At 45.0% G+C, this 24,792-nt stretch overlaps 1 protein-coding gene across 5 annotated transcripts in view; it reads right to left on the bottom strand.

Moving 5' to 3' along the window:
- The window catches only part of SYT7 (synaptotagmin 7), a 219,492-nt gene that overhangs the window by 47,340 nt on the left and 147,360 nt on the right, over positions 1-24,792 (bottom strand). The window contains exons 4-6 of one of the 5 annotated variants that reach the window (XM_081930603.1): positions 20,563-20,694; positions 19,204-19,419; positions 13,624-13,986 (exon numbers count right to left, since the gene is read on the bottom strand). The exons of 2 other annotated variants lie outside the window; for them this stretch is intronic. In XM_081930603.1, the coding sequence (XP_081786729.1) occupies positions 13,624-13,986; positions 19,204-19,419; positions 20,563-20,694 (711 nt within the window). The remainder of the gene's footprint in view (positions 1-13,623; positions 13,987-19,203; positions 19,420-20,562; positions 20,695-24,792) is intronic. 2 more of the 5 variants (XM_081930604.1, XM_081930605.1) reach the window with 2 other exon arrangements.

Here is a 24,792-nt window from a genome sequence, read left to right as displayed (position 1 = left end):
AGACCAACCTCTTTGCTTTGAACCTTCATTTGTGAAGGGTGAAAGGAAAATGGCAAAGTGTGCTGGCTCCTCATCGCATCTGCATTGAGGTTAAATGGTTTTGCAGTCATGCAAGTTAACAGTTTGCTTCCTTTGCCATTTATTTTTCTGTTACAGAGCCACTCTATTCCACCCCCCTGCCCAGTTAAAGGCGTTTCTTTCTAATGATTTACAAAGGGGTAGAAATGCTCAGTCTGTTGTGGCACAAACAGCAGAGACTTGTGACACTGTAAAGACTAGTTATGGCATAAGCTTTTGTGGACTAGAGTCCACTTCAGGAGGTGCTTCAATGAGTTTCACGTTCAGAAATACCACGTGGTATAGCCTTACTAACACGGTACCAAATGGTACAGTCCTCCTGAAGGGAGGATCATGCTTCAGCACTTCCCCTTTGCAACCCCGCCCCAAACCCACCAGAAACATCAAAGGGTAAAGGCAAAGCACCAATCCTGCCCCCTTAAGTACACTATATTTAAATGGTGTAAGCTTTTGAACATGATGCCCTTGCTTACGCCCAAAGTTCCGAATCTAAAGTGATACTGGGAATGTTATGAAAAGTGAATATGGAGGAAGCAGGATGCAAATGCGGGGGCTATCATGGTCTGTAGTACACTGAGAAGCCTCGCTCACCAAGTCTTGTGTTCCTTGGCTTCAAAATAAAGCCCAGCAATTGTTCACAGATCACTTCACTGACCTCAGCAAAAGCTGTGGAGACCAAGAAAACGTCTGCTATAAATAGCTTAAATGCTGTTCTGTAGGCACTGTTTGCTGCCAGCCAACACGCAGTCATCTCCACCTTCTGTTCTACAAGGACGACAATCACATCTACGTGATGGTGTCACTCTTCAGTAGCGTGCCTAGCAAATGTGTGTGTGATGAATTCAGAATGGTGGCCCCTCTGTTCTATGAGAGCACCATCATTCCCGTCTACAGTGAACCAATTGGCAATAGCCCCACTGGTTTTTGTTTTTGGTTGTGTGGGGGAAAGAATGCAGCAGAAAGGCAAAGGTAAAGGCAAAGGACCCCTGGACAGTTAAGTCCCTTCAAAGGCAACTACGGGGTTGCAGTCCTAATCTTGCTTTCAGGTCAAGGGAGTCAGCGTTTGTCCACAGACAGCTTTCTAGGTCATGTGGCCATCATGACTAAACCGCTTTTGGTGCAGTGGAACACCAGAGCGCATGGAAATACCGTTTACCTTCACAACACAGCAGTACCTATTTATCTACTTGCTCTGGTGTGCTTTCGAACTGTTAGGTTTTTAGGAGCTGGGACAGAGCAACGGGAACTCATTCCGTTGCAGGGATTCGAACCGCCAGCCTTCAGATTGGCAAGCCCAAGAGGCTCAGTGGTTTAGACCACAGCGCCACCCGCGTCCCTTATGGCAGTAAGGTATTACTCTCTGCCCATGTGAACCTACCAAGAAAACCTACCAAGGTGAGAAAGAAGAATTTCAGGAAAACTTGCCCCTGCTGGCCTTGGCATGAAACAGTCTGGGGTTGACAAGGGAAGCTACTCTAAACCATTTACTGACTATTACCTCTGAGTAATCCAAAGAGCTATATCTGCACAACAATCCACTCAGTTCCACTGCATGACGTGGGAGTGGGTACAATCCCTATTATTTAAAACCTGTGGTCCTGCCTCAGAAATCTCAAAGTACTGTCTAGACCTTATTAATGCCCTTGAAGCGACATCTTATCTCTAGCCAGATGTCTGATAGGTGCTGGACAGATAGTTCTGTTTCATCAGTTTCTATTGAAGAAATGAATTGTTATACATACCACTAGTTTTGAAGTGGACAGACTATGGGTCTGTCCACATGGCAGATTACAATAGATTCAATGCATCAAAAACATGCATGTTTTTCGCATAGTCCTCATTCAAGTGGTAAAGGTAAAGGGACCCCTGACAATTAGGTCCAGTTGTGAACGACTCTGGGGTTGCGGCGCTCATCTCACTTTAAAGGTCAAGGGAACTGGCATTTGTCCACAGACAGTTTTTCTGGGTCACGTGGCCAGCATGACTAAGCTGCTTCTGGAGAAACCAGAGCAGTGCACGGAAACACCGTTTACCTTCCTGCCAAAGCGGTACCTATTTATCTACTTGCACTTTGACGTGCTTTTGAACTGCTAGGTTGGCAGGAGCAGGGACCGAGCAACGGGAGCTCACCCCATCATGGGGATTAGAACCGCCGACCTTTCGATTGGCAAGCCCAAGCGGCACAGTGGTTTAACCCACAGTGCCACCTGCATCCCCTTCAAGTGGTAGTCTGTTCTTTTTCTCCATTTAATTTGGATTTTCCCAATCCATGGATAACATAGCAAGGGGGGGGGGGACAAAATTGCATGCTATCTAAGCATTGATGCACTGAAGCACACTGTGTGAGTAGTCTGTTTTATTTATGTTTTTTAAGTGTGCATGAGAATTTTTGCTGGGCATTGTCTATTGTCATACCCCATATTTCCATTTGCTCATCATCTGAGCACAAACTAACAGTTTTGACTCCACGGACCCAAAGGAAAAGATGTGGTGTGCCTATTGCCACCAGTTGTGGCCAAATGCATGTGCATAGTAACTTTTAAGCCAGCTGTTTTGTGCAGAACTGCTTTTGTGCAAAACAGCTGTATAAAAAAGAAAAACGGCATTTGCAGGAACAGGAGGTGGGAAGAGAATGGCAGAAGGAAAAAGAAAAACAATGTCTCAAGATTCGTCTCCCCCAAATTGCTCTCTCCGTCCTGCCTTGGGTATGAAATGTACTGTTTATGCGCTTCCACGTTTACAATCTCCTGTGAGCTGCATGGTGGCCTTCTGTGTTTGGGGGAACAGTCAGGAGATGCCCATGACTCTGCCTGCCCAGCCATTCTTTGCACTAGTGAGGCACTCCCTGATGGGCTGTTGGCCCTCTGCCTGGGTATGACATACAAACATATATTTTTATTTTTTGAAACTGCTGTTTGCTCAAATCAGGTAAAGAAGTATTTAATTCATATATAAAAAGGGTTGTTTTCCCCACTGTGAATTATGGTTGAAACTTATCTTTGGTGAATGTATTTCATAGCACCATTCCACAGACAAACCTTTTTTTTCTTAAAGGGTTTGTGCACAGAGAACTGTGTGTATGCCCACAATGGACTTTAGGTTTCTGAAACTTCTGGAGGACAAGGAAGTAGTAACTCTGTGTGTGTGTGTGTGTGTGTGTGTGTGTGTGTAGGGGGAGACAACAAAATTCACAAATATTTCCGATAAAGAACCACCCATTAGTGTGGATGGGAAACAAGCACACAGGGGAAAATCAAATCTGCACAACTCGCGTGTGCATTAGCACCCTGGTGTGTACACAGCCTTAATTCTAAAGTTGGAGTTGCACTAATTGTGGTTTCCAGTTGTTTGCCTTTCTTCTATATGCTCCCCCTTTTCTTTTTGTTAACTTTGCAACACTTTAGAATTCTAAACAAAAAGTGGGGGGAAGCTATGATCCTTGCTTCAGACAGTGAACATTTTCACCCACGGAGTGCTCCATGCTACTTTGAACGGATGACACAGCCTCATTATTTCAGCCTCCCACAGGCCCTGGGGTGTGTGTGTGCGTTAATAAATGCATTTGCATTAAAAGGCAAGGAGTGATGTAAAAACAAGTTTTTACAAGAAAACAAAACAAAACAAAATAAAATGTAAAGGACTTTCTGGGGGTGGGGTCAGGGTGATGGAACTAAAAGGAAGTGGCTTCTTGAGAAAGAACAAAAATTGGGCTGATTAGCTAGTTCGCATTCTGTAGGTACATTTTTCAACCAATTAAGGCTGAAATAAGCAAATGGTGCTGTGCAAACAGAGATGTCCGGAATCCTCTAGAGATGAAATGAGACTCATCTTTAAATCAAGAATCACACAAACCAAGCAAGAGGTTTATGAAGCTGCATATGAATATCTTTTCATTTTAAACTAGGGCATCTTCTGTGGTGGTGATGTGGCTCAACAGGAAGGTGTATGTGTAAAATTAAAGAAATGTGGCAGTGTATTAGAATCCATAGAACCAGGACCAGTATGCAATGAATTCTGAAGTCAGGTAGTCTAACCTACTACTGATGAGCTTGTTACAGCTGGGACATGTGTGCCCCAGAACTAGGTGATACTTGTGGCTTTGCTCAACAGGTAACAATGCAATGTGTATGGGACTGCAAGCACAACACAGAAAGCAGACATTGGTTTAAGTGGGCTGACCTACCTGACTGGAGAGTATTTGTATGCATGGAATTGAAAAATGTGAGAACTCTTTTATGTATGATAATGCTTAATTTGCACCTCACTATTTGCCAATACAGTGGTACCTCAGGTTAAGTACTTACTGGTAATTTGTTCCGGAGGTCCATACTTAACCTGAAACTGTTCTTAACCTGAAGCACCACTTTAGCTAATGGGGCCTCCTGCTGCCGCCACGCCGCCGGAGCACGATTTCTGTTCTCATCCTGAAGCAAAGTTCTTAATCTGAAGCACTATTTCTGGGTTAGCGGAGTCTGTAACCTGAAGCATATGTAACCTGAGGTACCACTGTAGTTAACGAAGGCACACACCTCACTAGCCTCGGCAAGAACAAAAGCCTACTTCTGAGTGGCACTGCTCCACTGATCATTTAATCAACAGCCATTTGCATCTTGTCCAAACAGCGTCTACCACTACTATTTTGTGCTTGGCACTCAAGTTCCAAGTTGTCCTTATTGGTTCTTGCCCCTTTACCTGTTGCTCCCTAAAGACATTCAGTTGTCTTGAAGCAGGAAACCCAAAAAGGTCCCATGCCTCTGGCTGCTTAGCAACACCTTTTGTTAGAGAATCCTGCCCCTCCTCTAACCTCTGTCACATCCCATCACCTATTATTTCAAGCATCCCTTCCCCTCAGGAATTATTGCTGTGTTCAGGCATTCGCTTGAACATGTGAACATTCAAACTATGGATTTAGTAGTTACTGGGATTTTATCCCTTCCTTTTCTCACATTTTCTTAGTTTCCTTAATATGACCCTTCTTCTGCCTTCCATTTGGACATCCCCCCTTGGTGCATTTAGACCTCCAGTTTAACTTGCCAGATTGCGCTATAAGGAGCAGGGAGCAGTACTAGTAATCATAGGACTCCCTGCCTCCTCCTGTTTCTATCTCTGCCACATAAACAAGTATAAAGGATTGATCCAGGCAACATGGGTTTGGGCAGCCTCTGTTAATCACTCTACATTTGAACTCTACATTTTACTCTTTTGTAAATATTGGGTTTGGCACTTGAAGCCCCAAAACCATTTAATGCATTGATCACCATTTAATTCTGTAAACAAAGGAACATTTTTCAATGTTAAACTCATAATTGGGACTCGGTGATTTCTGCTAATTCCCCAAAATAATTAAAAGCAAGTAAAGGTGCATAGCAACATTCCCCGTTGTATACAGTGAGAGCTCTGGATTACAGTTCCCAAATATTATACTTCATGGTCACATGTATAACTCACACATTTGGGTAGTGCATTTTGAGACAACTGCAGGCAGGGTAACAAACCTATCTAAAATACAGTGCTATGTCTATAACAGCCCTACCATTGATCAACCACATAATCTGGACCACTGTGTGCTATAGTCAGACAAAGGATGGACTGCATAATGTTGCAAATAGGTTCAGATGACCCTAATAAGTGTATTTGATACAGGTCACATATTTACAGAGTAAGACCTTTCAAGAGCTGTGGAATAGCCTCTCCACACAGGTTGACACCTAACACCTACTCAAATGTACTTTCAGCAACAGGCAAACACCTCATTGTTGTTTTAGTAATTTTAAATTATGTTGTAGCTTTGAAAGCTGTCAGGTGGGTGGGGTTGCCGTGAGATCACAAGGACATCGGGTGACCCATACAAAGGCAAAGGCAAAGGGCTCTGAAGGCACTGTTGATCCTCTGGTTGAGGGCACTAGCAAATCTCTGCTTTTTCAAGCGCCACTGTGATCATTTTCTCTTGCAAAGGAACAGGGCTTTGCAGGCACCACCAATCAGCTGATAGAACTGCCTGCAAAACCCTTTCAGCAGGGAGGTACATCAGTTTACATACCTTACACCTAATTTCATATATGATGTCATATGTAGAGCAAGTTGGTGTGGCTTTGCCAAAATGGCCTTGCAGAACAAATAGGCAGGCCCGGCTAGCCCAATTAGGCCTGTGGGCTTGAGGCTCCCCACCACTGCTTTCAACCCTATTTTTGTTTTTGCAGTTTTTTTATTTTTTTGCAGCTCTATTTTCTTGCCACTAGCTTGCCCTACCCTTGCCCTGCTAAGTGGCAGCAGCACTGCAATTGGGAGGGCAGTGCCCCACCACACTGAGTGCTCCTGCTGACCTTAACGGATATTGCTTTAATGTTGCATTTTGTCTTATTTGTTTTTTACAGTTTATTTTTTTAGCTGCCCGAATACATTTTTGTTACGGAATGGCCTATAAACAGGCCAAATACGTAAAATAAACAATTACAAGTATAAGCTGGCTGAAAAGAATATGGAAATCTTTTAGAAGTTAGGTGTGAGTAAAAGCCATGCCAGGGAAACTTTATTGGGTGCCAAGTCTAAAAATAATTAGAGAGTTTGCATGTTACGTTAATTCATAAAGGTAAAGGTAAAGGGACCCCTGACCATTAGGTCCCGTGGCGGATGACTCTGGGGTTGCTGTGTTCATCTCGCTTTATTCACTGAGGGAGCCGGCGTACAGCTTCCGGTCATCTGACCAGCATGACTAAGCCGCTTCTGGCAAACAGGAGCAGAGCACGGAAACACCGTTTACCTTCCCGTCAGAGCAGTACCTATTTATCTACTTGCACTTTGACGTGCTTTCGAACTGCTAGGATGGCAGGAGCAGGGACCGAGCAACAGTCACAGGGATTCGAACGACCTTCTGATCGGCAAGTCCTAAGCTCTGTGGTTTAACCCACAGTGCCACCTGCGTCCCACTGTGAATTATAGTAAACTATAATTCATATAGTAAACTATAATTCATGTTAAAAATTGTTTGCTTTAAATTTCCTGCAAAACTCCTTCTCAGCTGCTGCTGCTGCTGCTGCTGCTGCTGCTGCAGTATAGAGAAACAAGCCAGAATCTGGCTAATCATCCAAACCTGGGCTCATGACTCTGGGCTCTCTTAAGAATATCCCACACTGTGGTGCAAAGCTCCCTCCAGCGCCCCCTCACCGTTTCCCAGAGTATTTTAGGGAGGACAGCGCTGCCAGCAGGGCTGAAGGAGGCGGGCAGCAGCTGGAGGGAGACTCCTCCAGAGGGGAAGAGGTGGAGGCTGGACGTGGCGCCACCTGGCTCAGCTGGCCACTTCGTGCCACAGTAGCCACAGCAGACGGAGGCTCCGGGTGCGGGGCTGCTTCAGCACGGCATGGTGGAGGTGGGCAAGGGCGGCAAGCTGATGCCGGGAGGCGCCACATCCAGCCTCCGCCTCTTCCCTGGCGCTTTCCAGAACTTGGCGCCCTGGCACCCCACACTACTAGCCTCTATGGGTAAGACGCCCCTGTCATGACTTCCGCCCCACCAAGCAAACCAAGAATGGTAAGCACGCTGCTTCTTTCCATTAAACCAGTTTTTGACTATAGTTTTATGTGAAATGGAAACTCAGCCACTATAATGAGCCTAATTAAATCATGATAATCACTGTACAGATAAATCGTTGTAGTTTGTTCTTTTCAGCTGAAGACTGCAAAATTATTTATATAACCCCAAATCAATTAAACATTGCAATCTACTACCGGAGATCTTTGACCAAAGCATTTCATTACAGTCCCATTTATGCAGAGGTCAGTTCAATCCAAAACAGGCTTTCTACTCTCAGCTCAAGTTGGGCTGCAGACACTACTTGCTTTGGTTGCGGAGGCAGAGAAGAAAAGGAGGAAGTTAGAAGTCTGTGTGCAGAAGCAGGGGAGATGCTTCATACTGCTTAAGACCAATGTTTCCTTCCCAAATCTGCTTCTTAGCATTCAGAAATAGATAACATCTGGAGTATGTGAGCTAGTGCCCAGAAACAGGAAGGAAGAATAGTTGCTATTTCTTATTTTAATTAATTGACAAAATTTATATACTGTTTAATTGTAGTGTAAAGGTAAAGGTAAAGGGACCCTTGACCATTAGGTCCAGTTGTGACTGACTCTGGGGTTGTGGAACTCATCTCGCGTAAAGCTTCCGGGTCATGTAGCCAGCATGACTAAGCCGCTTCTGGCGAACCAGAGCAGTGCACGGAAACGCTGTTTACCTTCCCGCCAGAGCGGTACCTATTTATCTACCTGCACTTTGACCTGGGTTTGAACTGCTAGGTTGGCAGGAGCAGGGACCAAGCAATGGGAGCTCACCCCGTCGCGGGGATTCGAACCACCGACCTTCTGATCAGCAAGTCCTAGGCTCTGTGGTTTAACCCACAGCACCACCCGCGTCCCTGTAGTAAGTTGTAGTAAATTGTAGTGTAGTAAGTGCTTTATAAGGAATAGTAAAATTATCAATAAAAATGGTTAAAATCAATTAAAAACATTAAGGATAATTTAAATAACAGTAAAAGAAATTAAAACATGCCAGCACCTATGGTTCTGGATGGGCTTGCCTAAGCAAAAATGTTTCAAGCACGTGCTTAAACAGCAGAGGCACCTGACTGGTGTCAACAGGCAAGAAGTTCTATAGTTGTAGGTGCTGCTAAGAGATAATATTTGTACAACTGTGTAACAAGTATTACGTGGCACCTGTAACACTGTCGGTTCCACAGAGCACATAAATAGGGCTGGAAGAAATACTGCCTAGCTCTGGCTTAGCAACACCTGGCTCTGAGAGGTCCCCACTAAGCTATTCCCTAAAAACATCCATAGGGTAAAATTCTACAGCCTTCCTAAGCAGCCCATGTTCCATTGCTCAGCTGCGTTTATAGCTCCGCCAATGTTTTACTTAAATATTTCCTGGAGCAAATTCTCCTTGCGTATTATCCAATCTTCCCTGAATCTTTTGAGGAACTCCCAGTCTCTCCCAACATACTTTTGAATAACGTGCCCCCTCTCTCCCTAACATTCCTGTCACTAGGCTATAAATTTATCAGTTGCCTTCAGCCCTTCCTCATACAATTTGCCTTCCAAAACTGTTGTCATCCTTATAGCCATAGCTTTTTTCCTCTGAATTGTTTCTAATTTCTGTGTCACAGAGATGCCGCAGGCTCAACAGCAGTTTGGCAGGCTTTATAGCATCAGCTGAATACCACTACTGTTTATTAACTCTTACCGAGAGTGTCTATATGACCAAAGACTACAGAAGCTAAAAGCAACTGATCATGTCCCTGTGAGCTCAGGAGAGTACAGTGGTACCTTAGGTTACATACGCTTCAGGTTACAGACTCTGCTAACCCAGAAATAGTGCTTCAGGTTAAGAACTTTGCTTCAGGATAAGAACAGAAATCGTGCTCTGATGGCGCAGCAGCAGCAGGAGGCCCCATAAGCTAAAGTGGTGCTTCAGGTTAAGAACAGCTTCAGGTTAAGAACGGACCTCCAGAACAAATTAAGTACTTAACCCGAGGTACCACTGTATTATCAAAGCGACTTAACCGCCATTAGTGGTAAGGGAACAGCACCAATATACTAGTGGTTTTATCTAGCATCAACTGTCACATAAATGACTTTTGCTTAGTTTTTTATTGATATTTGGACCTCCTGTGCAGCCATGATTCGACTTTTGTTGAGTACACACCTCTTCCCTGCTCCTTTCCTGGAACTTATAATTACTTAAATCCTCCTTATTTTAACCCAGTGCACCTACAAATGCAAAAGTGTTGAGGAGCTTTTTTCAAATGAGATTCTAAGTCCTGCATTGAGAGATAATTGCGACACTCCTGGCTACAATGTTAAACCAACTGACTCAGGAGCAATTCCCATGGAATTCAATAGGATGTGTACCTCTGTGTGGTTAGGATCATACTGTAAGTGAGTCAACCTGCTATGGACCCAAGGGATCATGTACACTGGAGATGTTGCTTATTCAGCTAATTAAAAGGAGGTCCTAGCAAGATCCCAGGTGGTAGATTCTAGGAAACTTATGTGCTCTTGTCCTACTTATTTGTCCTTTATTTGGCTTTATTGTGAGCTTAGAGCCATGTTGAATTTTTCTTTGATGCTCTGTCTTAGCACACTTTATCCTAATCATGGACTTTTGAACCAATGGAAAATATTACCTAAGCTTCTTAACACTGCTGCTCAACAAACTATCTTTTGCAATGTTTTGACTTTCTACATACTTTTATGGTGTTTTTAAAATAAAAACTCTAATTTTATTTTGCTTTATTCTTCATCCATTAAATGCAATTTTTAAATAGGCAATATTCATTTGGCTCACCTTATTCCAATGTTACTCATGGTAGCCTTATCATTACTGTGATTTGGTAAACACATACTCTCTATGAGGGAATGGCCAGGCAAGGAAACATTCCTGAGCAGTAAGTATAGTGCTTTTGCCTGCTTTGGAGTTAGTGATAAAATGATGGCAGCCACACCCATGTGGGTTGAGGAAGTAGCACAAACATGTCATGAGATTAGCCTGGTTTTGGCTTCATTTAAAATATCACAGCTAAGAATGCTAAAGTAAAAGGGAAAACAATTATTTGTCCATAGTCCCTTTTGTGAGGTCCCTGATCTCATACACTGCCTCAGATAACTATTTGGGTGGTATTCCACTCTGTGTAGCTCTATGTAATTTGTAAATCCATGCAGAAACCACACACAGCACCAATGGCATTAAAAATAAATAATAATAATAAAAAATTCCTTCCAGTAGCACCTTGGAGACCAATTAAGTTTGTTATTGGTATGAGCTTTTGTGTGCATGCACACTTCTTCAGATACACTGAAACAGAAGTCACCAGACCCTTATATATAGTTAGAGGGTGGGGAGGGGTATTACTCAGAAGGGTGGTGGGAATGGGTGATTGGCTGATAGGTGTGGTAAACCTGTTGACGACTGTTAATGACTGCAATTGGTCTTACAGGAAAAAGCAAGGGGTGAGATGGCTAAAAATAGCTTTATCATGTATAATGAGATAAGAATCCAAGGGTCTGGTGACTTCTGTTTCAGTGTATCTGAAGAAGTGTGCACACGAAAGCTCATACCAATAACAAACTTAGCTGGTCTCTAAGATGCTACTGGAAGGAATTTTTTAATTTTTTGTTTCGACTACGGCAGACCAACATGGCTACCTACCTGTAACTAAAATAAATTAACTTACTGTTAATCATATGTGCATGTATATATGAGAGTTTGTGGTTGAGCTGGGACTCTTACGATCTCTTGCGACTGTGCCTGGCCCACAGCTATCCTTCTTCCAAATTCTCACCATGGACTTCCTTAGCCGCACTGAAAAATCCCACCAACTGAAGAGTATAAGGCCCTCCCTGAAGCTTAAACACACCACAACTTCAATTCCCTATGTACCATTCACATGAATGGCTAATTGTAAAAATTACTACAAGCACGGGCAAATATTGGCTCACGTTATGGCAAAGAGAAGCGCAACAATCTCCCCCCCTGCAAGGAAGTAAGGGACATTGTCAAATTCCTAGATAAGGTGACAGTGAAGGCTTCAGCTTAACCATTGGCGCCTGGAATTTAGAAGCTGTCACCAACAGGGAAAGTATTTAAGACAGATTAAAAATCACACGCTTCAAGCCGCTCTGACAAAGCTGCCTTTACAGATCACAGCAAGGAGGATCTGAAGGACCGATAGGCAGGGATTTGGTGGATAAAAAGACCAAACCCCTGTTTGTGAAGGGGAACTGAAGAGTCACCTCTTTCTGGGAGGGTTTGTCAGCTTTGCAGTGATGTAAAGAAAACCTCGGTGCAGGAGAACGGAAGAAGAGAAAATCTCTCCTTAATGTTTCAAGGCAGGTTTCTCCTGTAAAGAGGCAACATTTGTGCTGGGGGCTGTGCGCTAGGTTGGGATGTGGGGAAATTGGGTTCAAATCCCTGCTCAACCATGACACTCCTAAAGTGGCCAAGGGTCCATCATCTGCAAATTCCATTTGAACTTTTGGGGATGGGATGCATTCACCCACTTTGCATACCACATTCCCCGGTTGCTCAGCTCAAGCAGAAACCTGCACTCATGGGCTACAATATTAACATAGCTGTGGAATGGAAGAAATTAGAAAGTCATCTAATCCAGTCCTTATGCTGAGACTGGATCCCTGTATATAAAGGATCTATTTCCATTACACTGTGCCAAGGGCTAAGAGTACATGGGTCCAGGCTGTGTCATGGCAGAAGTGACCATGGGGCAAAACAAACGTTATAACATCAAATGTTCTTATTTTCAGAAAGGATAACAATTGAACCATTATGTTTGTTAAATGAAGAGGAGAACAGCTCTCCCCATATGAACTGACCCAGCCCCTGCAATTATCATCTGAGGCCCTTCTTCCTGTGCCTCCTCTGTGAGAGGTCCAGAAGATGACAACATGAGAACGGGTCTTTTCTGCAGTGGCTCCCTGCTTGTGGAATGCTCTCCCTGGTGCCTTTGTTACTTATCTTTAGGTGCCAGGGGGAAATATTCCTCTTCTCCCAGGCCTTTGGCTGATTAAACAATCTGTGGCCTTTTAAAATGTGTGTGTGTTGGGGGTGTGTGGTATGGTTCTTGTTTGTTACCACGGTGTGTATTTTTGTGTTTTTATATTGTAAACCATCCTATGATCCTTGGATGAAGGGCGCTTAATAATAATAATAATAATAATAATAATAATAATAATAATAATAATGGCTGTAGCTGGAGATTCCACTGTATGTAATTAGAAAGCTGAGGAACCCAACAAAGCAATGGCTACTAGAATAATTCCAACATGGAAGAATAGAGAGAAGGAGACCCTTATATGTTAAGCTAGTCCTTCTCTCCACCTCATATCAGATTAGAAATAGACAAATTTCTCCACTTTGTTTTTCTCACTTTGAATTTTTCCAGTCTTATTATGCCACATTTCCACATCCATTTGTGATTTTTAAAAATGAAGTTCTCCTAAAAATTCATCAACATTTTAGTGTACATTTCTTGTAACATACCCATTTTTGTACCCAATTTTGTATTCTAATACAGACATTTTAAAGCATTTTTTCAGAATGTCATGCATTTTGCTACTTTCACTAATATATGCATACTTTCTGCACACTTTCCCCTAGTATACATTTTTTGTACACATTTTGGGTGGCAGAATTGCATCAAAAAATCCAGAGAAGTATGAATTCTGAAGGACAGTTGTGTTTCAGGTTGCAAAGCGTTCCGAGAAGGGCGAATTGGGTGGCTTCACATTGAAATGCGAACCGATCCAAATAAGAAGATTAGAGTTTGGAATGTGAAACTGGGCAGTTTGGTGTCTAAGAGGAGAAGGAGATTGCTGATCCTTCAGCTGGTGATGAGCTAGCTGCATGACAGTACGAGCTGACTGTCTCTCACACACTGCAGCCTTCAGGGGGGGTCAACTGCCTGTCTCAACAGAAGGCTCAAAACTAATGGAGCAACAAACAAGTGCAAGAACATGCAGAGAGAAAAAGAGAAAGATAACTTACAGGAAAGACTTCATATCCAAGCCTCGATTCCGAATCTGCCCCACCATATGGTCCCAGCTCCCAGGATTGGAGCGGCTACGACCACCACCTGTCCTGTGCTTGGAGCCAGCAGGGGTCCCTTGCCGTGACTGCGCGCTCCGACAGCCCCGGGGATTGCCACTGGTGGAGGTGGTGTGGGACTGCAGGTGGCCCAGGCTCTGGCTGGTGGTGGGCTGGCTGTGGTTGGGTTTCTGGTGCTGGCTGAGTGGCTGTTGGAGACTCTGCTGGCGCATGAGGGTGCGCGGGCGCTGGCATTTCGGGTCTCCTGCTGAGGTGGGGATATACTCAAGGGTAGTGGCTGTGGACATGGTGGAATCCTCAAAACTTAGGGAGGTGAAGGGCGAGGGAAAGGAGAAAAAGGAGAAGAAGGTAAAGGGGCAAAATTGGAGGAAGGAAAAGCAGATAGTTAGAGAGAAGATGCCCCAGCACAGCACTCTCTCTGCCAGGCACCTTCGGAAGCAGCAAGCCGTCATTTGGGGTTGCAGCTGCACCTCAGCTTCTCCAGAAGCATGGAGCCCCCGCCCTGTAGCCATTTTGCGGCCTTCCTTGCTTGTCAGTCCTTGAGCTCAGTGTGAGACCGCTTGCGAAGCGACTTCTCCTCTCCGTGCTCCTTTGCTTGTAAGGAGGCTCAGAACACCAACTCTCGTTTCCGAACTAATTAGGCTGCTTTGTGAAGGCAAATCCCCTGGTGCCTGTGCTGCTGCTGCCTGTGACATGCGGCACACCCAACAACCACTTTCCCCATTGGCTGTGTCTGAATCAGCACACCTCACCCAAGTGGCAGTGGGAATAGGAACTCTCACATGTCCTAGGAATGGTGTCACGGACACTGATGGCCAAGCTGGTGGCATGCTCCAGGGCTCAAGTTTTATTTTTTAAATGAGGCTGTAGCAGTTCCCTACTCTCATCTTGAATACAGGTAGCTTTGTCTTCCAGAGCACATAGTTACACTTAATAGGGTTGCCAAATTTTTGCGGACAGGATTCTACGCCTTTAACAGCTGCAAGGTAGTCAGAAATGAAACTGCTGTAGCTTTTCCTGCTGTTGTGTGCCAAAGTTGGCATTGGGATTTGCACTTTTGCCTGTTACGTAGCAGTGAAAGGCACAGAAACCTGTCCACTGAAAGGTGGCAAACTGAGGGAGTTGTAATAATTACAATAGACGTGTCAGGCTTGGATTTGTTAGGCCGGTCGTGGACAACTTCTCAGTATTTATGTTCCTGAAAGTTGCCATATTGTCTTCTCTCACATGAAACATTCCGGTGAAATTTGGGGAGCTGTTTGAGAAGAGAACTAAACTTGAAGGTTGCAGGCCTCTGTTTTCAAACATGTGTCACTGTCAGACAGCTGCAACACAATGTGTGTGTGTGTGTGTGTGTGTGATTCCAGAAGAAGAGGTGAGTGGGAGAGGGGTGCTGAAACTTTCCTCCATACACTGTTTTGAGCAATCAGATGCAAAAGAGCAAAAGGCTTCTGTCCTTTTGTGCAGAAGAGGGAATTTCAACAGCTTGTCATGAAAGCTACACCTGCTAAAATTCTCTTTTCTGCAAAACTATGAAAACAGCATGAGTCCTGCCATCTTTGGCATCTGTCCATTCCATCACTGTGCCTCCATCTTCCGAGGCCACTTTCCTCCTATCTGGGCTTCATTCTGGTCTCATACCACAGCTAGGAAAAAGGAGGCTGGGTTGCATGGTAGCAGGTGGGGAGGTGGAGGGGGTGGGGAGGCAAAAAGTAAACTCCCACAACTCCCCTTGAAATTGCCACCACTTACTTTTTGTCTGTTCAGTGTGACCTGTGTTTGAAGATGCATGCCTTGTTCTGCCCTCAAAATCAGGACTGAAGTACATCACAGTGAGGTGTCCTCCACCTTCCTGAGAGTGATGCATGCTGCATAGTTTGGTATAGCTATGCCTTACTGCAGAGGTAGCTACTTGGGTACCCTCATGATGCTGTTGGGCTAACATCTCCCATCAGCTCCAGCCAGCTTGGCCAATGCGAAGGGATGATGGGAGTTGTAGTCCAACGGCATCAGGAGGGTACCACATTGGGTATCCCTGATGTACAGTTACTGGCCACGTCCCTACTGATGTGTGAGAGAGCCTTGTAGGAATGGTCTGTAGCCTGTGGACAGTGAAGCACAGGACAGAACATATGGCTTGAAAGACAACACAAGAAGTGCAGATTGCTGTCAAAAATACACGACAGAGCCCCACAGCTAACCACACAGAACAAGTGGTTGAGCACACATTCAGAAACACAATGCAGATATTAGCTAACCATTCAGCCAAAGACTTGAGAAGAACAGACATGGCTGATCACACTGTTAGATGAAAGGACAGGAGGGAAGGCATGCAGGTACTCACAAAAAAGGCCTCATGGTCAGGGCTGTTCATTTTCTGATGGTCTGCACTTGCAGAATTCCAAGTGGAATTTGATATGATCAAAAGGATTTAGATTCCTGAACATTTTTTAGGAACATGGGAAGCTGCCTTATACTAAGTCCCCCTATTGTTTCATCTATTGTTTAGGGTTTCAGATAGGAGCTTTCTCCAACCCTGTCTGGAGATACTGGGGATTGAACCTGAGATATTCTGCACATAAAACACGTGCTTTACCATTGACTTATGCACCTTTTCCTTCATTTATTTAGAAATGCTTTATAAGCCTTTATGTTGGTGGAATTAGAACTAAGAGCTCACTGCATTACTGGGCGGCAGAGTGGTATAGCCATCCTTCTCTTGTGACCTTTAATCATCTTCCTGCTTCTCAGTTACCTGCCACCACATCTGCTCTTGCCCTTGCCCCAAGTTCTAAATTTTAGCAGAAAGCCGAGTTCAAGTACCGAATGCGGATTTGCATCCACCTTACCGAATCGCATAACTTGTTTTGAGTGTTTGATTTGCCTTTCCACAGTAGAGAATTGGCTTTCCTTCCTTTCAAATTTTAAAACACCATTTCTGAACAGCCCTGCCTGCAGTTAAAGCCAAAGCCAGAGTTAGGAGTGGGAAAACAAGTGCACAGGAAAGGGATGTGTACAATAAATGACAAAGCATGTAATATAACAGGATGGCTGAGAAAGCAGGCTGTTGAAGGCATAACGGTTAAGCTCTGAAGGATGCCTTTGGGTGTGCCCCCAAAGGACATAGCTGGCCTCATGTCTGAGTATCTCACAGAAACGGCCAATCCCTGAGGCAGGTGTGTCAACATGTGACAGGAGAGAGGTGCACAGGCGGCCAATCACCCACCAGTCTTACTGTTTCCCACCTCTGCTTCTCCCCAAGCCCTCCTGCTTTCTCAGGGTGGAGCATCTGACAGCAGTCACTCTAGAGCAGCCAGATGGGGCTGACCGTGCCAAAATATTTCACAGGCCACTTTGTGTAGAAATTAAAGCCAACCTAATTCTTAGGTTTAACCAAGGAGGCACAGAAACCAGGACCTCGTGACAGAAGGGTTCAAGCGTTCCTTACTTGCTGCTGGCCTGACCTGGCCTGAAAGCCACCTCCACCAAAAACAGCAAAGAAATGCTGATGCCAGGGATGTAATGGCAAAGTGGTGGAATCTTTTTGTGTTAGAGAAGAGAAGAGAAGAGAAGAGAAGAGAAGAGAAGAGAAAGGAGGAAGAGCAAGAGAGAAAGAGAAGAGAAAGGAAAGGAAAGGAAAGGAAAGGAAGGACTTGTGAAAACCTATATAAGCAAAGAGCCCAACACCCCCCTTTTCTTGCCTTGGGAAATTATTCAGGTAGCTCTGCATGCATCTGCTACCAATGAGCTTGTTTGGATCATGTACTGAGCCCCTAAGCCCAACCCCCCTACTGCCAGGCATGAGGCAGAAATGGACCTTTCCAGCCACTGCCTTCTTCACATGCAGTGACCTCATTTCAGTTTTCTATCAAATCCTAAATTAGTCCAATTTTCAACCTCTCAGTCACAGGAAACTAAAATTGGCTCTCCTAGGCCTGGAGCCAGCAGACTATATAAATTTCTATCAAGGGTAATTGCGGTGTGGGAAGCAGTCCCAGTGCTGTAGGGACTGTACCATTTACACCTGGCCCTCTGGCATACCTGCGGGTACCTTATCCCACTTCCAGTTCCTATCACAAGGCTATTGTGCAAGCAGACAGGTGGGCTATCTCAGACAGACAGACAAAGCAAAGTAGCGCTCCATCACAAAAACACACATGCCAGATACAGGGACAATCCAGTCACAAAAATCTTCATTATGAGGGATGTATATGACAGATTAGTGTACTCCACAATGAAAACTTCATTTAGTCAGGAAATGCTTCAGTGTCTAGGACTAATCTAGATATGAATTAATATTAAGACTTTTGGTCTCCTTAGGTGTCAGGAAAGAGGCACCTGACAGGACAAACGAACTAGCGGTCATTTCCTGAGTCCACATCGGTTTTGAGAAGCCACATAGGAATGCTCATTCAGTAGGGTCAAGAGGAAGAGCTGTTTGGAAACCTAATGGAAGATAAGCCCACTAATAAAGATAGTTATGGGATCTTTCTGCTCAAGACACAGGGAGCATCTGTGAAAGATAAAAAGGTCTGGAATGAATCACACTCTGGTCTCACACTTCTGGACAGCTCACACTAGGATCACCTTGTAGCTCACAGTAAATTTACTCAGAATCATCTAATAGCGCAGGTACTGCTACAGTTGCTATGGTCAGCCCTTTGGCCTAACCTAGCATGAAGCCCTTATCTACTGATGGGCAGTCCACTGAAAGCTACTAATAGAGTCGTAGCTCTCTTCTTCTGAACCTTTAACCTCTAATTGGTTAAAGGTTAAAGGTACCCCCTGACTGTTAGGTCCAGTCGCGGACGACTCTGGGGTTGCGGTGCTCATCTCGCTTTATTGGCTGAGGGAGCTGGCATACAGCTTCCAGGTCATGTGGCCAGCATGACTAAGCCGCTTCTGGCGAAACCAGAGCAGCGCACGGAAACGTTCCCACCGGAGCGATACCTATTTATCTACTTCCACTTTGACGTGCTTTCAAACTGCTAGGTTGGCAGGAGCAGGGACCGAGCAATGGGAGCTCACCCCGATGCGGGGATTCGAACCACCAACCTTCAGATCAGCAAGCCCTAGGCTCTGTGGTTTAGACCACAGTGTCACCTGCGTCCCTTCTCTGATTGGTTAGTAATATAAATTAGTCAACTAAGGATCACACAGTGATAACACTTACTAAAAGTGAAATCCTTTTTCATATGGCAAAATTCTGTTTATTTTATTGATTTGCATATGCTCAAGACTACTTCCATATGAAGCCAGAGAGTGTGTGTGTGTAATACAGCCCTCTGCTCCTGCACAACAGAACTTTTTTCACTGATCCCAGGGCACAGCAGACTGCTCCATCAGGTGTCACAACCATCACCTATGCTTTCCTCTGCTCTGCCTGAATCTAACACCAAGATGGTAGCTGGGTTTGGTTTCTCCCCCTCCCCCTCCCTGCCCCCGCCCTCAGCCCATCCCTAGCTACAAGGACTTCTGTGTCACAAGGCCAGGCCAGGCCTGTAATGTACTCTCACTCACTTGGATAGGCTGAGTTTCCCTGCTGCTAGGTGGCTCTGCACCGTTTGCCATCGACCTCTCCCCGCCTTCCCAATGCTGGGCTCGCTGTGGGCAGACACGCTGCTCTTCATGCCGTCCTCTCGGAGCTGCTGCCTCTCCCCGTGGCGTCCTTCCCGCTCCCCAGCCAATCCTGAGGTGGCTGAAGCAGCCAACTTTGCACCTGACAACAAGGTGCCACTGGGGCACGTCAGGAGAGGAAGGTGGCCGGTGGTAGTGAGAAGGAGGTCACGCAAAGAGGAGGGGGGAAAAAGAGAAAGAGAGAGAGAGAGAAAGAGAGAGACAGAAAGAGAGAGACAGAGACAGACAGACAAGGGACAGACAGACAGACAGACAGAGAGAAAGAGAGACATCAGCACTGCAAAAGAAAGGGCCAAGGAGAGCCTTTGTCCCAGGCAAAGACAGCAGGCAGCCCTGGCTTGGTTGTGAGGTTATGATTGCAGCCAAAAGTTACTTTATTCCATAGACAAAGAAGGGTTGAACAATGGATAAGGCCATTGGGAGAGGCACTGTGCAGGCGAAGGGAGAGAAAAGCCATGTTAGTGAGAGAGCTTACCACTGCCATCACCATCACCACACAGTGCAGATGCAGAGAACACGCTGAGAGGGTGACCAAAACGGGCAACCCCGTCCTGTGCTGCAGAGAAGGTGGAGGGGTGTGAGGGGTAGGAGAGCCAAAGGGACTGGGGGCGGGGGGCAGGGGGGAAAAGGTGCCGGCCTCTCTTAGGGAGCTGCTTAAGGCAGTGGTTCTCAACCCATTGGGAGCACCGTACAAGCCTAGCAAGCCGAACGTCTGAGCCAAGGCCCCTCCAGAACAACAGGACTGCTCTAAGTTTGTGATTGGGCTCTAAGGCCTTGGGCAGTGTTGGCCATTGTTTCCATTTGGGTTGGTTATGTCACTATTGTGTGTATTGGGTTTAAAGCAGAGTACAGAAGCCAACCACTTGGTTGGAAGGCCTACCCTGAAAGTCAGGAGCTTGACCTGATGCCAACAAATCCAGAAGAACACTATATTGCACTGGGACCAGAGAAAAGGGCTATCCAGGGCATCAACCACACAAGTCTATCATACCAAGTACCAGTGCAAATGCCAGTAGTTGGGAACCACTGAATTAATGGATGGGAAGGGGGAGGGAGGGAGGGAAGGCAGGAGGGGTTGCTCGTCTCCATGGCCATTTGTCCATGGGGAGGGGGTGGAGTGTGAGGGAAGAGGTAGAAGGGGGAAGAAGGGGAAGGGGAAGGGGAAAGCAGGAAGGGGGAGGTTGGAAGAAGGGTGTGCATATACTCACTATATATGATCAAATCAGTTAAAGAGAGACTCACTTGAGGGAAAGTCGTGGATCACCATACGGGGCGTAAGGTGATATGTTTAGTATAAACTCCTTGGGAGGGTAGGAGCTCCATTTCTGCTGCACTGTGTTGTCATTGTTATTCCAAAAGTCTCTGTCTAGATCACTACATCAGCCGGTGATGAGGGGAGAAAAATAAAAATAAAAAAGGGAAATACAAGAGAGAGAATCTAAATTCCTGCGAGGGGAGGAAGGAGAAAAAAAAAACCAAACCCAAATGAGAGACAGCGAGGTCAGAGTGGTGATTTCTCCTCCTGTGGAAGGTAAGCTCTGTGCCTCACACCCACATGTGTACACACACACACACACACACACACACACACACACACACGGAGGGACAGGTGGGAACAGGAGGTAAAACTGGAGGAAGACAGGAGCAGGCAACTCCAGAATCTGGTGGAAAGAGAGAAAGAGAAAGAAAGAGAGAGAGAGATAGAGAGAGATGGCGTGCAGTTAAAGAAGTTTCCCTCAGACGGCCTTACACCTTGCCTTCTCAGGCCCTCCGCTTTGCCTCCTGGGGAGGACAAAGTAGTGCCATTTTGCGTGCACTACTCATTTTTCAGTCTTCATCTAATATGGAGCCTTCTAGAGAAGGATTGCAACAGCACCTAGCACAATGACAGCATATTTTTCTTTTTCTTTTTAAAAGAAAAAAAAAATAGTAGTAATTTCTGTCCCAACCCCAAAATATTGGCAGGACCTACTGCTGCTTCTGCAGGGGGAGAATATCATCTCTTCCAAGTGGTTCTCTGTGCAGAACGCATGCATCAGATTAGAGATAAATGTAACAGAGGAGCAGCAAAGAATCTTGAGTGACAGGTTAGGGAGAGCGACTCACCAAGATGGTTCCTGTGAGGCACTGAAGTAGAGTGTTATAATTCTATCAAGCGTATAGCAATGTGGCGCACATGAGCGGTATAAAAACCATGGGATTTTGTTCACGTGTATTGATGTGAAATTCAAGAAAATCACTGGGAGAGAATTAATTTGAGCAAGGCTTTGGCCTCTGAACCCTTTCCCCATGCCTGCCAGGATGTGTGCCTGGAGCATGGGAAGTAATAATAAAGATGACTCTGGATGCTTGTCATCAAGAAGAGGGCCTCACGCAGCCTGAGGGATGTGGCATGTCCTCACATGGATCTTCTGCTCAGTTGTGCAGAAGGAGCCAGGGAGGGCGATCTGTCTTGAATTAGAGGCTGTGCACTGGCAATATTCTCTAAATAGGCCATGACTCCCACTCTATGATCTGATAGAGCCTGACTAAACCATCTTCTCCTGATTTTAGAGCTCATCAAATGGCTACCTAGCACTTGTTTCACAGGACGGAGATCTGACAACAATGATCTTTGAAGTCAAGTGGCTCTTTGGTAAATTTATTGGAGACATCAAAGGTTCCTTCCAGGGTACACTTCTGTGCGCAGTCCATTCGCTGCTCATTAACTGTCCTCCTTCCGGGCTTGAGGATGAAAAGGCTTTCCACTGGCCTCTTGAGACACATAAGAGGAGAAAATGAAAACCTGGGATAAAGGGTAACTGCATTTCCCCCCAGATGACCTATTTATTCAGCATTTGTCTTGGGCGTTGAGTTCACAGAAAGCATTTCCCCACACTTTCCAGTGCATTCTTCTTATTTTCTTGCTCAGAACTTCTCAATCAACTGTACTCGCACAACCTGAATTTACCAGGACGTGATTGAATCCCACCCCAAAATAGCAGCAGTCTGCAAGCACCTGAACTCAAGGCTCATTCACAGGGAATGGAAACACAAAGAAAAGTGTTACAAGGAAGTGGGGAAAGTGGAGAGGCAAGCCTCTCTCCGCTGTGAATCTCTGTTTGCCTTCCTCCTCATATGTCACTTGCCTTGTTGAGCTTGGGATCAGGGGTGTCATAGAGGCCTCCTGTAATGCTGCAATGGGACTGTGCAAGGGAAACACTTCTGCTGCTGTGCAATGTGAGAGAAGAGTCCCAGGCTTTCCATATTGCTATGTTTAGTGGCGGTTAGTACTGTTGCATCATGGTGATCTTGACCCACTCATAGGCATAGCCATCCAGTGAGAGCAGAATGTACACAGCCTGCCAGGTCCCAAAGACACCAGGGAGACAACAGTGAGTATCACACATTTATGATAAAAGAACAAGACCCCAGATCTCTGTATTCATCACATCTGGTTCTGCTAAGGCTTTAGCTAACGGAAAGCAGCGCTACTCAGAGACTCAAGCTACAGATGGGTCCATGCATCCAAGGATGCAATATCTACCTATATGCAAGTATGTGCACACATACACACTCACTCATGCAAAATATGAGGTGTAAGCACACATCTACATACAATGCGCATACACACACACACATATATATGAATAATCACACATAAATGCTTGCACAACACAAATGCACACATACTGAAATGTCACCAATCTTTCTGTTTGGGGGTCAAACTAGATGTCACTTTAAGGGCACAGCATCGCAAGCAGTCATGAATATGTTTTTTTCTTTATTTATTGGGTCCCCCAATGACTATGGTACGCAGGAAGGTGAGGTATCCCTTCCCTCCACAACCACAGTCCAAGATGAAAATGCACCCTGTATGCAGGCTTAGAACAAAAGCTCCCACTGGCAACAAAAGGAATATTCTTTCTAAGCTTGCAGGGAGAGAAGCGTTGCCCTTGGGATTGTGTCTGGAGAAGGAAATAATAAACTTCACCTCTGTGCATGCTGTGGTCCTGATGACAATTGTCTTCCTCCCACACTTGTTAAAAAAAGGAAAAACATATACATACAGCTTAATGCTATATAATTAGTTATTGCAGTTTGGCCCTCTGTATCATCACCCCAGTGGGTTTCTTGGTACCAAACAGGAGGAGATACAAGTCAGAAAGTGCCAGATGTTCACACTTTTGAAGGAACACTCCTTTTACCAGATCCACATAGTTCCATGGGATGTAATCAACTTCTCTTATTTCACAACATTTCAGCTTCACCACTGAACTCCTTGGAATAAATGCCAGATCTCTGCAGTGTCCTGTACTGCAGAAAATTTGACTTGGCAGTCGCATAGGCAGATGGCAGTGAGGAACTGAGGGTTAGCTTGTATGATCATACTGGAAGGCAAAACACCAGCCATGTTGCAAAACTGATACTTAATCATGCTCTCGGGAAATGTGAGTTTTTAATCATTCCTGAAGATGAGACAAAATATCAGTTTCGCCATATGGGTGTGCACCTACAAGGAATTGTAATCATGGGAGAAATTTCACCCCAATGTGATGTATCCCTATCATATAAATTCAACTCATCGTAAGTAATTGTTGCAATGTGAAAGAAAGGGAAGAACTAAATGGAAGAAAGGGAAGAAATAAATGGAGACCCATCTTCAATTGAGCTATGAGTACAGCTGCATTGATGAGTCAAAGGAATAGCCTAGGCACCTTAAAGGTTTTGTTCCACCACATTGCTCAGCACAGCAGCTTCATGTGCTACTGCAGTACTCAAATACTGTGATATGCTCACCTCTTCCTTGCTTCTAAGGGAAAGTTCTGTGTTAATCACTGGGTAACTAGGTGAAAATCCTAAACACACTGACTAGGAAGTAAATCCCATTGGAAACAATGGGGCTTACTTCCAAGTAAGCATGCATAGGAATGCACTGTCAGGCTTTAATCCTATGCCATTTACTTAGGAGAAAGACCCACTGAAATCAGTGGCCTTGAGTCCAAGTTAACATGTATGAGGATTGGGTTATAAATCTTTTCTACACAGAACACCCTTTGTTGTATGTTATAGCCCTTAACCCACCACACCCTTCAGGGACAAAAAGAAGGAAGCATCTACTTTGAAGAAGTCCAGCTCAAGGAGCTGAGCAGAATCATCTCCTGCCAACAAACCAGAAACATTGTAAACATTTTGGGGGAACAAGTACAGTTTTAACAAGGGTTAGGTTACAAATGTAGATGAAGTATATATAGAAAATGTTATGTGACGAACATTACTTTAAAAAAGAGAGTAAGTGTTCTAGGTCTCTCTCCTCTGTTAGCCTTCAAACCAAACGACAGTAGGTCCTCAACAATATTTATCATAAAGGTCCCAAGAAAATGCAATGAAAGAAAAATCCAAGTAAAAGCAGGGGTTCCTATGCAGCAAAGTTGGGAAAACCTATTCTTTATGTAAGACAATGAGGATAAAGAGACCCAGAAGTGTTTATAG

This window comes from Podarcis melisellensis, assembly GCF_964234715.1.
Source record: "Podarcis melisellensis genome assembly, chromosome: 1".
Classification (NCBI taxonomy): Eukaryota; Metazoa; Chordata; class Lepidosauria; order Squamata; family Lacertidae; genus Podarcis; species Podarcis melisellensis.
Note: the sequence above shows the minus strand (reverse complement) of the source record. Positions and strands in the feature narration are given on the sequence as shown.